This window comes from Orussus abietinus, unplaced genomic scaffold, assembly GCF_000612105.2.
Source record: "Orussus abietinus isolate OABI.00-Male unplaced genomic scaffold, Oabi_2.0 scaffold198, whole genome shotgun sequence".
NCBI classification, from domain to species: Eukaryota; Metazoa; Arthropoda; class Insecta; order Hymenoptera; family Orussidae; genus Orussus; species Orussus abietinus.
In genome coordinates this window covers 46,214-64,262 of record NW_019394343.1, presented here as the reverse complement: position 1 = coordinate 64,262, position 18,049 = coordinate 46,214, and the positions used below count along the sequence as shown (strand labels likewise).

The 18,049-nt window shown below is 43.3% G+C and overlaps 1 protein-coding gene across 1 annotated transcript in view; it reads right to left on the bottom strand.

Moving 5' to 3' along the window:
* Positions 1-261: 261 nt before the first annotated feature.
* The window catches only part of LOC105697227 (homeobox protein Nkx-2.4-like), a gene marked incomplete at its 5' end in the record, with an annotated part of 33,310 nt that continues 15,522 nt past the window's right edge, over positions 262-18,049 (bottom strand). Inside the window, 2 exons of the mRNA XM_012420357.2 lie at positions 262-600; positions 11,336-11,422. Of these exons, the coding sequence (XP_012275780.2) occupies positions 262-600; positions 11,336-11,422 (426 nt within the window). The remainder of the gene's footprint in view (positions 601-11,335; positions 11,423-18,049) is intronic.

Below are 18,049 nucleotides of genomic sequence, written 5' to 3'. Positions count from 1 at the left end.
GAGATTGGTCCCGTGGAGATGACTCGGGGCCCAGCGGAGAAGGGCGCTTCACCCAGTCGTGCCTGATCCCGGGGCTTAGGGGACGACGCCCGACGAGCCGTGGCAACGTGGGGCGGCCGGGTACGCGCGCGACAGCCCGGGCAGGGCCTAGGGGCTGTCGTCGGGGATGGCGTACCAGGCCGCGGGGTCCGCGGCGAGGGCCCAAGGGCCTGCGACGGAGGGGTTGGCATAGGCCGCGGCCCCCGCCGCGGAGGGCGCGCACTACCAGGCCCGACCCTGGAGCGGCAGGTACGCGCTGCACTGGGGCTGCTGCTGCTGCTGCATGCCCTGCTGGCCACCGGTCCTTGCGTACGAACAGTGCTGCAGACTCTGGCTGGAGGTCATCACGTGGCTGACCCCGACCACGGAGTGGTGGGAGACCGCGGCCGCGTGGTGGGACCCGTGGGGGCTGGATGCGGCCGTCATGTGGGGCGCGGGGCTAGCCAGGGCCGCGCTCGGGCCCCCGCGGCTGCCTTCGTTACCCCCGCCGCCTCCGCTTCCGCAGGGCTTGCCGTCCTTCACCAGCACCGGCACCGCCACGCGACGGGGCGAGCTCGCACTCTGCAAGCACAACCGATCGAATCTGGTTAGTCGGAAACAGTGGCTGGGTGGAACGAGGAAATGCGACGAGAATTAGACTTCCGGACAACGCGGTTAAGGTGAAGTGAAACACGTCGAGGAACTTGATCGACGTCGATAAAGAAGATTTTTCTAAATGCCTAAGTTGCCGACGTTCGTTTTTATATTGACAGACGTGTCGAATTATATTGGATATCGTACCAAATGGCTTACTCCACCTGTCGTTTTCGTACAATAAATATCAAGAAATCGAAGTAAAACCCCAGATATCCCCCATGATTCATGCTTTCTGGGGCCTTAATTGACTGCAGAGGGACTCCCTCCGCTATCTGTGATTTCCAGGTCAATTAAATTTTCACTCCGAGACCTCGTATTCCCATCGTTTTAGCATAGAAGCGCATACAACACTTTTTTTGCCTTTATCCTGTTCAAATGCGAGTTTATCGATTACCAGAGTGTTACCAAAGACTATATCACAATTCATGTTAATATTTTATACATAAAACTCTGTTCCTAGGGTCAGGGGCCAGCGAGAGAATCTTGAGGATGAAATGAGGCTAAAGTGGGTATTTATAAAAAATAGAGGCTTCCGAGGGTTAACCGAGTCTCGATCCAATGCTCGTTTGAACCTCAACCCAACAAAGACGAACATATATGAATATTTGAGGTTGAAATGAAGTCGATCTCATTAAGATCCTCCTATCTTAAATTCTCGTATTATACTCCAAAGCCTCGCGTGCATTCGTGAAGTTCAGGTATGATACAACAATTTTCGATTCGAAGAAGTAGGAACGTTCAGCTAATCGTTCTCGTAAGCGAATGACACATTCTGGCATGTGTGTAAAACGGTTCGTCAAAATGACATATTAAAATGATTTTCCTGCATATGCATCTAAAAGAAATAAGAAAGAAAAAGACACCCCCGTTCTCGTCAAGGAACATTCGGCCGAAGTTCTCTGAGGTTCTCGGACACGCCAAACAGAAGCCAGGCGAGCAAACTATACCTGCCGAGTTGGACCACTCAGCTGTATCAACATCCAATATATGACATTTCTCTCGGAACTTTTCACCACGACGGCTTAATAATAATTCTCAAAAGCGAAGCGTGGACCGCAGGATTACTCGTGGAATCGTTTGTGGCCGACTTGAGCCGACGAAACGCAGGTCATACTTATAAAATCTCGGTCATGCGAGATTCCTCGTGCATCAAACATAAGATTTCCCTGAATCAACCAATCCGCTGTAAATTGACCGACTCGGTAAAATTTCACGAAACTTAATTGAACTCCGAAGGAACATTACTTAAGGGGGTTTAAAATTGTCTTATCAAGTGATGATGAAAATTTCAACTTTCCCTTAATTACCTTCTCAGGAGAAAAATAATTTCATTAAACTGTCCAATGAAGTTTTTTCCACTGAATAGACATCAACCTTCCCTCGAATTGAAACAAATGAAATAACGATTCCACGGTAAACCACTGGGTATAAATCGATAAGTGCAACCAGAAGCGGAAACTACGCGTTCCTCTGGTAGATCCACATTAATTCCACCACAACGTTCAGTGAAATCCTCTCTTGCATCCCAACCCATTCTACATGACGAGGCGGGAGCAAAAACGCCCATGCCAACAATTTTTATTATAATAAACTAATCGCATCATTAAAAAAATTGAATTTATTTTCAATTTCTCGTTTTGCAAAGGGCGATAGTCAATTTCTAATTATGACAATTCCATTAAACTATCTACAGGAAATCGCTAGACAGTTCTTATCTTTCAAAAGTCTATATGCATGCCTGAATGTACATTAACACTAACCGTACTGGCACTTCGCATGTACCTAACCATACCGTAATCGGTCAAATGATCGGTTACAAAAAAGACGTTGCTTTTATGAAAGAGATTGTCAATTTCTTCTAAGAAATGGTGCACAAATACCCTTGACATTATAATAAAATAATCAATCATATCTTTTCTAGATTTTTATACAAAACCAATGTACCGAACATTATTAGATTCGATCACTCCTTGTCCTACTTGGTTGCTCTGTGACTATTCGATCTGCACTTTGTGACTCTCAAAATGACGCTGCATTTAGATTTCATTTAAACACTGCATTCAGATGTATACAACTATACACTTTATATCTTACTTGAGTTCAGAGCTAAGGTTCCAGGCGGAGAAAACTTTAGACAAAGATGTAAATTCGTCGAGCCGGTCAAACGACCGGACGCGGTAAGCAAGCCAAGTAATGAATTTTCCTCAGTAAAAAAATAATCAAAAAATAAATAAATAAAAACCGACAAATTGATTAATCAGATAATATAAGAACTTACGTAAAGTTAGATGAACCAAAAAAATAATAATAACGAACGTGGAATTTTAAATGAAAACTTTAGAAAAAGATGTAAATTCGTCGAGCCGGTCAAACGACCGGACGCGGTAAGCAAGCCAAGTAATGAATTTTCCTCAGTAAAAAAATAATCAAAAAATAAATAAATAAAAACCGACAAATTGATTAATCAGATAATATAAGAACTTACGTAAAGTTAGATGAACCAAAAAAATAATAATAACGAACGTGGAATTTTAAATGAAACTTTGAAAACCGGTCATTTGACCGGCCCCGGTACGGTTAGTGTGTTAATGGTCCTCCAATGAAAGCAGCGTATTACGGGGCAAAAACCGACGGAAATTCAGTCAAAGTTAACTACACCGGCACGGACGACCTCTCCCCCGGTACGTCGCCGAGAGCTCGGACACTTTGCGTTGGGCTCGAAAGCTGAAGAGGCGACGGTGGAGGGATGATCAAGTAGAGTGCCGGAACGGACTTAGGAGGTAAGTGCAGGCATGCCGTGCACTTCACGGTGACGAAGTGTGATTGCGCTAAACGCATGACGGTCCGCGCGCGTCACGCGTCACGCGTCACGCCACTTTAGCCACTTCAACACGCGTTAAACGATTTCCGGCGAAAATGATCGTGCTCGGTATCTCGCGTAGGTGTGCGTCTGTCCAGGACGGAATCCACGAGAGCTCGTGGTGCGAACGGGAGCCACGAGAATCGATCGCCGAGCACGGTTTCATCGCCAGATCCGCTTTTCCTGGATGGAAAACGGACGTCACCGTTGTAATCGGGTTGTACTCAGCGAAAATAGATAGCCATAGCCAATACAAGACTTTTCACTAACTCTAATTGCAAGTAAAATTGAAAATTAAGTGTTTCACAGAGGTTGGCTTAACAGGGTGTCTTGTACTGGAAAAAGTTGAGGTAAACATCACGACTGAATGAACGAAAATTTATAATCTTCGGTAATCTTTAAACTATTTAAATCGAGTTGATACGTACGACGTCTTAATTAAAAAATGGTTTAGCTTTCAATGATGAACATCACGGGCTAGTTTCACATGTAAGTATTGTCTGATTGGCGGCAATATTAATTACCTTTGCGCGTTTTATATGAATCGACAGTTCTTTTAAATAAAATAAGGTTTACTTGAATTGACCAATTGTCAGTTTAAATGGTTCGGCAGCGACATGACTTTACTGCATGTATTTCACAATATACCTGAACGTAGACTCGATACTATATTAAGAAATGCACCGTGACATTCCCAAAATCTCAAATTGTATATTGTTTTAAATGTGGACGAAGAAATACTCATAATTCGCAGTCGGTTTACTTCCCTCTTCACCGGGTAAAAGTAACAATCTCTTTCTCTTATCCTCTTAGCCAGATTTTTCACTGACCCATTTACACTGAAACATTCCGCTTGCGGTTTTAGTCGGGTTTTGGCTGGAGAATTTTTTTTGTCAATGTATGCAAAACTACATACGGTGATTCCATTGTGAGGAATTTTGTAAGCTTTCTCGGCGCATTCGATTTCGAGGAAATATCCGCCCCGCGGTAATTACTTGGAGATCCGCGGTGGTTAAAGCTACGTCGAGTGCTCGAGGAAAACAGTTATCATGAAAATTGATGTAATTAACTAAAAGCGTCCTTCCGAGGAGAGGAAAGCTCGAACAAAGAAAGCGGTAATATTAAAAGAATCTTCGCGGAAGCCCCTCTTTCTCTCTCGTTTCTTTCTCCCTCTCCTCTCGGAAGATTTCAATGAGCGCCGTCCGAGCAAGAGAGGTTTTAAAATCTAATAACCAGCACATTTCGCGATGGATACGCGTTAAATGATCATCTAATCTCATCCAAAGATTCGGAGTGAAATAATAACCTACAAAATACTGATTTCCAATTTATATACCAATTTATGTCCAAAAGATAAAACAAGGATAAGAAGTTAGTTTAACTAAAAATTATCATAAAATCCACAAAATCCGTATTAAACAATTTTCATTGAATTATTAATCAGTCCAGAACCAATAAACTTTACTTCAAATGTAGCTATCAATTAATACGGCCTCGCAAAAGTCTGTTTGGTGGAAATAATTGAGTAAAAAAATCAACACAATACATTTGGATAGTCGTATTCTTATATTCAATTCCTTTCGGTTCTCCAAATTGCAAATTTCACGTAGTCTTTATCACCCAAAAGTCCTAGCAAATAAAAATATAAAATTGCAATAACTTGTGAAATTTTATCGAGTCGATTGGCTGACTAGTAATATTTAATCTCTGTGCTACACGTCATCTAATCCGAAATAAAATTCAGTCGAATCTCTACTGGAGCCAGCGAATCGACAAAACATTTTCCGAACACCATTTCGCCGATGAAAACAGCTAACGGTAAATCCGACCGAAACGATAAAAAAGAGATTGCCTGAAAAATAATCAGACCTTCCTTCTCGCTGTTTCCTCGATTTTACCAGATTCGCCGCCTTGCCGGGTTGCCTACTTGTCGAAAAAAAGGAATTGCATACAGCTTTGCGAACAAAATAGCTCAGACCTAATTTATACGATTAACGTGGGATCTACATTGAATTAAACCGACCCGAATCAACTGAATTTCTTCAGAATAAAATTAAATCAAATCCATTGACGGCTCATCTCTATTACCAAATATCCGGCAATATACCTGAGAATACAAAAACGAGAAGGCTATAATGCTATTTACATTAAACTCAACCACTTTATGATATAACCAAAATTACTGTCTTAACCAATATCTTCCTGACATACGGAATACTCGATAAAATAAAATGTGGAAAAATAAAATGGCCGGCTTTTGTGTATGTCCCTCTAGCAATAATTTATCATTAACCCCTCCCATCAAAGCACTGACCTTCACTGAGAATTTTACCTCTAGTATTCCATCACTATTTCCTGTTTACGAGACAGTGACTATACCTTCTCGAATGGGTACTTAAAACTAATTTTAAAATAGACCTATCGGACTAAACTAGACGTATATAGAAATCAACTGTAGTAATCATCGGGAAAGATCGGCAATCATCGGGATTCGGAGGGCGAGCTCGGTACACTCCGAGTCGGAGGCCGGCCGGCACGGGCTCGACGGGGCGCAGGTGCTGACGGCGACTGTACTCACGGCAAGATGGCGACCGGGCGGCCCTCGAGAGGCCGTTTCCGCGCTCCCCTGCGAGCTCTCGTTCGTTCGCTCGCTCGCTCGCTCGCTCGCTCCGCCACTTGAGGGATTTTTTACCGCCGCGAGGGGGAAATGGAATAAAACGAAAAAGGGAAAAATCTGAGCACGGTTACTGCTGCCGCTCCTGCCTGCATGCCCGCCGTCGCTTTCTACGGGCCGCGCGATATTTAAACGCGACGCACACGCTCGACTGTACCATACACGTGCGCGCGTGCACACATGCCTTCGCTGAGTATTGGAATGTGTACGAACGTTTCTGCATGTACATTCATACGTTATGCGTCCGGATATACGTATAGATATTATACGCGAGCGTGCGCGCAAAAGAGCACTCGCCCGGACTCGGGCGCGCGCAGATGCACCCACATAACGTAAACTCCCGTGCAAGCGCGTATAAGCTCGGGTGAGTTCGTGTGAGATCGGGTGAGTTCGTGTAAACTTGTGCAAACTCGTACGAGCCCGTGCAACGGCAAACGCGCGCGCCGATTCGCGCTCATCGCTAGGGCGTCGCACACTCGTAAATCGCGCCCCGAGCATCGCTCATACGTGTAATGACGATCCGCGAGCATTCGGGTCAACGATTTCAGTGAAACTTCGGGCGGCGCGCGTACACCCGGACCTTTTTCCAGCCACTTCCTAACCTCTTACGCGCCCGGTGGCTATGACGTTCCCCCCGCCTCGTGCAGAGGGCCCCGCGCGTCTTAAGGCCCGCTCGCGACCTGAAATGAACCACCCCTCTCGAGGATAAATATGCTCGTCCTGTTATGGAAACCCTTGGATATGATATCCCGACCCCGGGATCGGAACAGAGTTAAGAATGTATGCAAAGATTATCGGATTGCCCTCGTAGTATTCTAGATAAAATTCTGTGTACAATGTTTAGAGATTAATGCTGGGGTATTCCTTTTTTCATAAGATGTAAATTACTTATAAAAGCTCGAGATTGGCATCGATAATTTTTTGACAGATAGAAAGTTACCGTGGAGCAGGGTCGAAAGGTAAGTTTAAGCGAGTTTACTGGATTAACCCCTTGCCTTACGATTTAAATTCCAATAGCACATGCCATAAACAACAAAAATGTCGATCATACATCGGGCCATTTCACGGTTTAACTGATCGTTCAAAGTCTCATACGTTTTGTTCACATTTGGCCTAATTGATATACCACGTCTCTCACACGATATTGGAAGTGAAGGGGTTAATAAAATGGGAGGTTTTTAAGGCCTTTTGAGTGGTTAAATGATTTTTTTCAAGTTTCCCTGAGAACACTTTTGGCTGATATCGAAATTCATTGATTTTCGATTCCCGCCTCATAAACGATGTTTTAATCCTGAATGTAAGCGAATTAGATGAATGTAGAATATTTCGGAAGTTTCCACCCGCTCTCCGACGTTAAAGTAATCTCTCAATACTATCGATAATTGTAGTGTCTGCTAACGAAATTAATCCGATTTTTTTTGGACTACGTTCTCAGTTTACAATTTATATTCTATCTCCTTGAATACTGAATGTAAATAGATTTACCTAAAATTCCTAACTTCATTGAGCGAAATATTTACGCCCATTCAGATCGCAAAGCTGTTTCTTTTAAATATAATAACTAAGGTGGCGAATCACCGTACAGACCCCCAAAGTGCGCGCTTGGGACTTCAAAAGTAAGACTGTTACGTTATAAATTTTTACGCTCTGTTTTTTTGCCAATGTGAATAAATTATATATTTTCCCATTTCTGAAGTACAATTATTAGTTAGTCCTTTAGAATATAGACTTGTTTATTATGTATGTAATTAACTAATAAAACGTTACAAATTAATTTGACGGTAATACAAAATACTACGTCCTTTGTGTGACAATATTTGGCGGACCTACCTTAGTTATACGATAAGTAGAATCGGAAAAATGTATTTAGAAGGAAGGGATCTCAAAATGATATTACCCTTGAGGCCCTTAACGTAGTTACATCGCTACTGACAATAACCACTTCCATTCTGTATCGGGATTACCTAAATCTTACGTAACGGTTAAAGGACGATGTTTCAGTATCCAAATTTGGAAGTGCCTCCTGAATTATTAAATTGAAAAAAGTGTTCAACTCCACTCGGGCGGTAAAGCGACTTTCGAAGTTCCGACAAGAGCACTTCCGTCCTTACAAGCCCCGATGGAGATAAGCGAAAGTCGTGTAAACAGAGCCACGTCGGGCGAATTGAAATCACGGGTAGAAAATGGCGGCCGCATGCCCCGAGGGCAAAGGCGGTCGAACTAACGAGGAAATTATGGGGTGGTGGCTCATCCAGGCGCAAAGGGGATGTAGATCGGGGCGGAGATATCTTTCAGCCCCGTTAATACCGGGCGGCGTGTTTACGAGCTGTTTACCGGCGACAATGTTACTCCTATTGTTGCGGCATTATGTATCGATTCGTTCTCGACAATACAGCTCGTATGAAAGAACTTTCGTAGAGAATACCCCCGTTGTACGGCACCATTTTGAATTCAGCCGAAAACTTTATTTTGACAGAGAAGATTCCCCAGACTTCTACAATTCACGATTGAACGGAATAATTCCAAATTCAAGGACCTAATTATATGCATTTGAAAATTATATATCGTAGAGAGTGTTAATTTTTCCTCAGGTGTTATTGCATTGCACCGAAGGGGGAATTGTCAACTAAGGTAACTTAGGGTAATAGGGTTCACCATAAGTTAAAAGGCTTGGGGAAGCTAAAATACAAAGTATTTTGGGATGGGGAAATGGGCAGAGTGTATGCGAACAATGTTTTTTCAGTCACAAACTATAAAAATAAAATACAATTCTAAAGAAAAATGTAACTGACAAAATTTTAGTATGATGCTACAGGGTTTTATTACCCTGGTGTACCTTAACTCGTTTACTTGATCGTAAGTATAAGTAGGATTTTACTAAAATTTCGTCAAATTTTATTTGACTTATTCTTCTAATTGCTGAAATTATGTCTAAAAGTGGCTGGCAGAAACGATTAACGCACAAAGAGGTCAAAGTCCATCAGGTAGCATGTCATCATTCGAGAATTATGCAATGCCAGAGAAACCGTGAGTACGGAAGCTTTTATGTAAATCACATGTTCAACACCCACTAACGCACGCAAAGTCAATATACATGTATTAGTTATTTAGTTACCCGTTCATTCAATCCCAGAATTAATAATTTATACCCTGGTCATTTCGTTGAGAACAAAAGTTATCCCTGCAATAACTACCGCCGAAAGGTCAAGCTTCATTTTAGTACTTTTAACATAAAATAGAAAGCAAAGATACAGTAGCCAGGTATATCTGACTCGATTTCGAAAAGTCATCCAAAAAAGCAATAAAACGTCGTCCCAAAATTCAAACGAGCGGACTATTCTCAAGTGTCAGTAAGAACCATTCGTCGAAAGAAGGGAAAAAGTCACGACTGAACACACAAGTCAGATCTAAGTAAATCGACGAGCGATCGTCAGATATCACCATCCATTACCCCCATTCCAACGGGAAGAACGAAAGCACGGAAGCTTTTCCGCAAATAGTTAGTTACAGCACCCCCTCATTTACGTCCGCCCATTCCCTCCCCTTAAGACTCGACTCCAAGGAGCCATCCAAAAAGGCGACAACGAGCCGTTTAGAAATTCCGACAAGAAGCACATTCCCAAGCAATCACCAGGCCGTTTTCAAATAAAAAGAGACGGTGAAGAACGAAGAAAAAAGACCTACGAGCACACAAGACAGATCGGAGTAAATCGAGGAGGGATCGTCGGATATCGACGTCCATTATCCGCGGGCTAGAGGGAAGAGCGAAGGCACGGAAGCTTTTACGCAAATAATATTTGCATAGTCGAGCCGCGCACGGGCGTGTATGACGGGCCGTGCATAAATCTCGCATTGCAAACGAAAGGAAGGACCCGTCGCCGCCTACGTCGCTCGTGGACGACAAAAAAATAGAGGAGGGGTAGAAAGAGAAGAGAAGAGAAAAAAGGAGTAGGGGGCTTCGCGAGGCATACTCGACGAAACGCTGCCACCTGAATACGCCGGAAAAGTACGTTCGATTTAAGTCGGCATAGAGACGCAACCTACGATAAAGGCACGCCCGTGATCGCGCATATACGTGCCGCGTAATGTATTCGGGGACATCTGCGTGTATCGAGCGCTATCAGCCCGATGCCATCTGCATCGGGCTTTTCTCTCTGGCACCTATGTTCCTCGCGACGCGAATGGCAGATCTAGACACGGCACGGATACGAAGTACGGACACGCGGTATCTCGAAAGGACCATCTCTCCACGGTGCCGATGTTACCTCGCTCCCATTTAACGAAGGCCGTTCTCCATTCTTCCTTTTCATTTATGCCCTCCGTTGAAAGGTTCCGTGTAAAAGGACCGCGGAGTTTAGGTCGTACTTTTCTAACTCGTGGTGGTCGATTTTATTTTCGAGAAACTGGTCGATTCAGTGGATATAGTAGTAGCAAGTAGTAATCCTCTGATTGCAAATTTGTTTTGGTGGAAAATTAAAGTAAAATCTTTCCAGTAGTATATTGGGGTTGACCAGACGAATATTCGACTGATTAAAGGAATGTGATAACTACATGGAGAAACAGTAGTTCGAAAATAGGCGCCAGTCCCTAAAAGGGATATGACATACAACTACAGAAGGAAAGAATAACTTTGCAGGTGGTAGCCTTATAAATTGTAGTTATGTGTCATATCTTTTGTAGGGATTGGCTCCTATTTTCCGACTCACGCGATAATATTTAATATTATTTTTATCACGGTATAAAAGATGAAATTGAATACTTGTTGGCTTCTTATGGGTAAGGACCGTTTTCTTTGACCATCACTCTGGATTGCTAGTTCTTAATTTTTTCGAAGTCGCTTTTGATTTTAAGGAAAATTGAATCACTAATTACTACAGACTAAAGTCATGAAACTGAAAACAAAACTATAGGTATATGCAAAATAATGTGCAGAATGGTATGCAGAGTACAGGTTAAGTGGTCTAAATGATCATTTATCTATTTCGAATTTTTCCTGATTTTATATGTAACCAATTTGTCAGCTGAATGTTTTGCTTGGCTAGCCATTTATCGACCTAGCATTTGTACAAGATTTATGTCTAAGCTTCGATTCGGGCAAGACAGGATTTACATGGAATTAGGCTCACCTGGTTCTGCGCGTTTTGCTCAGCCATCGCCTTCTCTTTGGCTTGTCGCTTGCACTTGTACCGGTGATTCTGGAACCAGATCTTCACCTACAACAAAAAGGTTGAAACATTTTAAGGAAATCTCGTAAGCTGTTGAAAAATATCTATTTCGTTGAATCACCGTCACATGTTACCATATATTCTCTGATAACGAAGGCATTAATAAACGTTTACCAAACGTAAATTTAATAAATTCGAAGAATTATGACGATGCAAATATATTGCCACATTGTCCTAACAAATTCATTTAATTCAGGATCATTAATGTTGCCATATTTAAGCAATTTTTTTTATCCGTACAGCTAGTACTTAAGTCAGAACGACGGAGCGTTTTGAATATTTCTAAATACGGTGTCTTATTAAATTCTCAATTGCGAAAGTAAATACCATGATTGGTCGATCGGTGAGGCGAGTTTGCTGACCAAAATGGCCGATACATCTGCGCGCTAACTGGCCCCTCAGGTAAAATCAAATTGTTTTTTTAGGAGTTCCTCGACGGACGGATTTCGAGGCTGCCTTCGTACCTTCTGGCCTGGCAAAGCCTTAATCCCGCGTTAAACGTTTCCTCGTGACGTCTGTGTTATTTCTTCGAGAGCACCTTCACTCCGTCCAGTCATTTCGTTCCCAGTGAATTTTTCCCTGCCTCCAAATTTGTCTTCTACTTCCGTCGCAACACTTGACAGGTGTCGAAGACACCACTACGGTCCTTCTAAGAAATTTTCCCCACACAATTTAGGTCCGAATAAGTTATCCCACTTTACGTCCAACGGGGAAACAGAATTAGTCCGCATAATTTATTTTCGATTAACAAGAAATGAACATTTAAACAATTTAAAATATACCATAAAAACCCAGAGATTTATTTTATACTAATCTGTACATATTAAAGAAAGTTTTCTGACCGACTAACTGACAGACTAATCGTCAACATCCAGTTCAAACCTCTGAGCATAAAAAAGTGACATTTGGGAAGGTATATCCTTTTCGCACACTAAGACGGTTCTTTTTTAAATTCACTTCCTAAAAGAGTAAAAAAGGGGTAAGATGAGTTTTTAGAATTTTCTTAATATCTCTAAAGTCTGCTGAGATATCGACTTGGATTTTATTCTAAAAGAATATACATACAAATGCCTAAAAACCATTTCAGAATGTTGGACTAACCAACTCCTAACGAAGTGAAAAGGGTTAAGAAAGACTGTACATTTTGAGTTCTACCTGCATATATTACAAGCGAAGCCGTGACGAAAGATGCTAGTACTCTGTATAAATGTTATCAACCGAATCACAAGGATTGTATATTTTTTTCTGGAATTATACGTCAATATCCCCAAAATGGAAGAATTTGAAGAACGAAATTTCCTTGACGAGCCAGATGTTAAATTCAGCCTCATTCAATGTAACTACCGATCATTCGAGGTTCAGTTTACACGTGAACTGTGTAAAGAAAAAAAAAAGTGGAAAATGTATTTATTGGGCAATGTATAAAGGGTGAGCTAAAGTTCTTGTGCCAACGAACCCCAGGAGAGAAAAAAAAAACCGATGCCGAACTCAGGGCAGGAAGGCGCTTTTATGGCAATTGAAAGCGATTAGGTTAGTCGGGCGTGTGTGGACGAGATCGGATCAGCGTCTGCTTATGACAGGACTGCGTTATAATCCTGCATTATGCGGAGTTCACAGGGGTGTCATGATCGCTTTAGCATTGTCGCTTGCCTTCGAGGAAAACAATGACAACTGCGGTTATATGGGTCCTCTCAACGTTTGCCGAGCGACGAAATAGACCAATTGCCATCCGAATGATTAGGTTTCCGAAGTTTCTTCTTCGGTGATTCCTTCTACCGAATATTCCATTCGCTTTGTAAAAATACAAAACAAATTTGAACTCTCCCATCACTAGGTGCTACATATGCTTTGTATGATTACTCGTATTTACAAAAAGCAATGACGATACAAATTAATTTATCTTTCCTAATACACATTTGAAGATTTAGATCGTACGACATTCTTGCTTTCTTCTGCTCTATCATAAACAACGCTATAACTTATAAATGCCATCAATGTTATCTGTCCAGTTTCTCTGATAATTACACCATTGACCAAATGAATGACGCTGCAATCAGTTTAACCATCTTATAAAATAATGTGTTGACACCGCGATGTTGGTTCCAGTCTGCGATAAATAGGAAAGTTTTTTTTTCTTTTTTTATTAAGAAATAAAATTTCATGTGTGTCAGGACCCTCCTTAAGGTTTCCATAATCACTTAATATTTCAAACGATTCTGTACACCCAGTTTGGCGAAAAGTTTCATACGAACTATCATGTCTTAAATGTCACCTTACCTTCCGGGAAGTTAAGTTAATAGCAACTGATGATTAAAATGTATCCACACCTTGAATTGAAGAATATATTAAATAACGTTAATTGTTGCACTACGCAGATGTTGATTTTAAAATTGACATATTTCTCGAGTACGGATTCTGTAAGATGGTCTTTACTTTGTCATGAGGCACGTTGCAAGAATCCCAAACTCTTTGCAGTGTTCGTAACCCAGTGGCGAACCGCCCTCTGGGGCCCTTGTGCCCCATTGTGAAAGCCACACACAAGCCACGCGTAAGCCACACACGAACCACATATGAACCACACATGAGACTCAACGAAAGCACTTTATCGCGGCATGAGTGCTCCAGGAGCTTGGGGAGATGCTTGTTGGACCGTGAATCGAGTGCCAGCAACCGCCTGTCTAATTCTTCGAATATTAGGTACTACCATACGTGATGTTCGTCTCTCCACGTACTTCATCGAGTGCTGCGCACACGGTTCTTACAGCTGACCACTTTGCACGCAAACGCCCCAAATTATGCGTACCAAGCGACAAGGGCCCAAGGAGGAGAACCTTAAGGTAATATAAAAGTGGTGTCTAAGGGTCTCGTTTCTAAAATTTTTCTTTGTATTGGATGTACCGAATCGCCTTTCTGTTTTTTCTTTTTTTTTTTGACGGAATGTGGAAGATCCTGACACCCATGAAATTTCATTCGTCTTAATCTGCCTATAAACACTTTTTAATGTTTTACAACAAATGAAACTTCATGGATGGCACGGTCTTAAGTAATCTATTCGATTGATTTACCTGGCAAGCTCTAAATGCACCCAATGTCGATTCGAGCGACATCACTGAATGGTATGATAACCATAATATCCTAAAGTTTATTCGAATGTTAACCGAAAGTCGTATATAAATTCATATTTCCAATTTGTCGAGTTTCGTTGATTTCGGCGGCTGAGAGAAGTTTTCTCTCTCTATGTGTCATCTCGCGAAATGGGAGCTGGAGGGTGTGGAATCCACGGGATGCAAGGATATATACGGTAGGTACGCACGTACATAATCCACCGAGAAGACGTGGGATCTGGGGAGAGCTGTTATTTCAAGCGGCCGTCCGCCCGTTCGTTCGGCCGTCACTCCGCAGCAATGCCGTGTATAAACAGGCGCGGATGGACGAGATAGGGATGTAGTTGGTGTGTACAAGGACCGAAAGGAACACCTCGGCTCTCCCGGAGAAAGAGAACCTCAGAGGTGCCTCCGGAACGACAGATTGTCTCGAAGGTTCCCAGGATTCCTCCACGTCCCTCCAAATAGTACAACTATATGATATTTCAATATCGACGATACCAATATATACGATAAGCCTGGACAAATGCAAATTGTTTGGTAATGACAGTTCCAAAAAAGGATAACCGTCAATTAAAGATGGGTCTAACAATAATAACAAATTTACAGGTTTCCGATGAACATTATACGAAATGCACGTTCTGTATATATATTGAATACATTGAATGTTTCTTTTTATCTCATGGCTTTATTTTCATCGAAACATCAAGTTATCTCAATTATGACATTAATTGGGATACGTTAAATGTTTTCTCAACGAAATTAAAAATATTAGGTCAAGACACGAAAGAAACGAACATTTTTTCATCGAAGATACAACCTTTTATTAGGAATTTCACGTGCAACACTCATCAAACATATTTTCTCATATTTTTTACTAACGTAGAAGTCAAACAACATAAATTCAAAAACTCACAAAACAAAAATATCATTCTACCTGTCATTGTGAACATCTTACAAAACATTTTTTTGTTTTCCTTATAAATAAGACACCATTACAAAACTGAAAAATTACTTTAGCATGTACCAAACCAAGTAGCAAATGGATGAATTTCCTATATCAGATCTCTTCCTTTTTTAAATAATTAAATCCCCGTCGTTGTAATTACTTTATAGTTATTATTAATATCCCTTTACTTTTCAGGGCACCGGTACTCCTGCCGAAAGCCTGACAGCAGTTTAACCACGGTCTGTCGGTGTTTACTCACGGTAGGCACGTATAAGGAGAGGAACCGCTGCGGAACCGCTACGGACCCGCTGCGGGGAGCCTTTGCCCGCAGGGGGGCCACTGAGTTTACTTAACACACTGGGCTTAACTTTAACTTCCGATTAACTTACGGTTAACCGCAGGTAAATGAAACGCCTCGAGTGACCTGCCGACTCGGTCGGACCTGCTCGTCCCGATGGTTCGTAAAACCCACTGAATGCTCCTTTCGGTCCCACTTGTTCCCTGTAATTCTGCCCACTTTGAGACGAATATTCTCGGCTATGACGATGAAATATTTCCCATAAAAATGAGTGAAATATATAACGTAATCTTCACTCAAACAAAAAGTCCAGTTTAAAGAACCAAAATTTCTCCTAGATTACTTGACGAAAAAAATTAAGCGACACCAAATGTCCATACACAGACCTTTTCGTGGTTATTCGATATGGTCTTATTTGGATTAAGTACAAACCAATCCCAGAGAGCTATACACCATTCATTTCGCATCGTCCTACACTTATCCTGTACACCGGTGGGCCATTGCATTTCGAGTTTCCTGCGGAACGATCCAGCCATCGGGGAGACCATCAAACGACAATGAATCACCAGGGCGATTAATCAGAGGGTAATTGCAGGCCCGCGTCCCGTACCTATCCCACCTGGGGCCACGTACACGCGCGATACTTGCACACAACCTCCACCGGGGCTTGGATCCACCTGTGAATCTCGGTGTTCGGCGTTAACATCGGCCTGCGTTCGACATGACGGGGCTCAGAGTGGGCGATTGATCAAGTTAGCGTAACGTCATTGCGCGGCCAAATTGGGGGTTGACGCAAAGCGGCCACGCACCCTTAGCAGTCCACCCATCGGGGGTTCCCCGGCCAATTTCACTCGACACCAACTTCCGAAGGATTACACCCCGCCTCGGGTAGGGTTTTCTCTCGGAAGTCCCTTTTTCGCTCTCTCGCGACCCCGCGAGGATTTCTTATCGATAAGCGAGTTCCTCGCCGAGAGTCAGGGGGGGGGGGGGCGACTGCCCCGCCGATGGCATCGCGATTAACTCCGACATCGAGGTATGATTAGGTCCGTTAATTGGAGCCGTGTTGACCCTACTGAGTGGCGGCCCGAGGGCAAACACGAGGAGCCACCCTCGTGTTGTTTTAACTCGAACACCATTGGCCGGGATGAGTTACCGATTATCCGCGAAGAGGACTCGAACTCCCTTACGACGAATCGATCCTTTATTGCTACACTCGAGAAGAAATTCGGCCGACTCGAGTCAACTTGGCGAATTTAAAAGAAATTCCATTTCCATTCCGGCTGACTATAGTTAACTCGAGGGCAAACGTAGGAATGTTTTTCTTACGTTGTACAGCTGAGGTTTGTCTAAATAAAGCATGTAGCTACAATTGATATGATTTAAGTGGGAGGTTACCTATGGCACAAAGTACGTAAATGTCCGGATCAGAGGGTCATTTTATATCTGCAGCAGTGCGTATGCCCTAATCCTAAAAGAATGGTCTTCCGATTCAAATACGCGGAGGATATGAATCCTCGGACGAAACTACCTACCTCGTTACCCTCGCGCGGTACGCGATCACCTGTCAGACTTTCCCAATGTTATGAAAGAAAGTGACTTTATTCCAACTCCCCGTTCTACTTGCTAACAGTTCCAATCGCCGCAATCCTCGTCCGCGAAAGCCCGTTCTTCCTCCGCGTTCATTTCCGCGATATAAGTACATATGCACCGCGGTGCATTTTTTCCGTCCACAGTTGGTTACGCCCGGGCCGGGAAAGTAATTTGCGAAATTTCGACCCCCCGCGAAGGGTCGGGCGGCGCGGAACTCGCGCCCCGAGCCTCTAATTCCGGAGTATCGTTCACCGTGGGGTAGGGCAGGGCCGTCTAAAAAGAAAGGCGCGGTGTTTGCCCAATGCAATGTATGCACCCTCGGTCGGTGCACGGAGTGCATCCGCAAGGCTGGGGAGCACCTGCGAGGAGTGCCGGGAGGAGGGAAGCTGGGGAGAGGGAGAGAGGCCGAGAGAGGAATGCAATTACGCCGGCCACACACCGCCAGGACGGCGCGGCGGCACTCCTACCTGCACCTAACGCCGGTGCACCGCAAAAGGCGGCGACATATTCATGCGCGGGACGCGCGCATGATTATGCGAGGGAGGCGAGAGTGCACTCGAGAGACTCGCGTGCGCCAAGACCAAAGTACGAATTAACCCGCTACCGGAGGACGGGGCCTCTCGCGCCGCGTCTGCTGCGCTCCATTTTGCGCGCCATTTTGCCAGCCTTCTCCC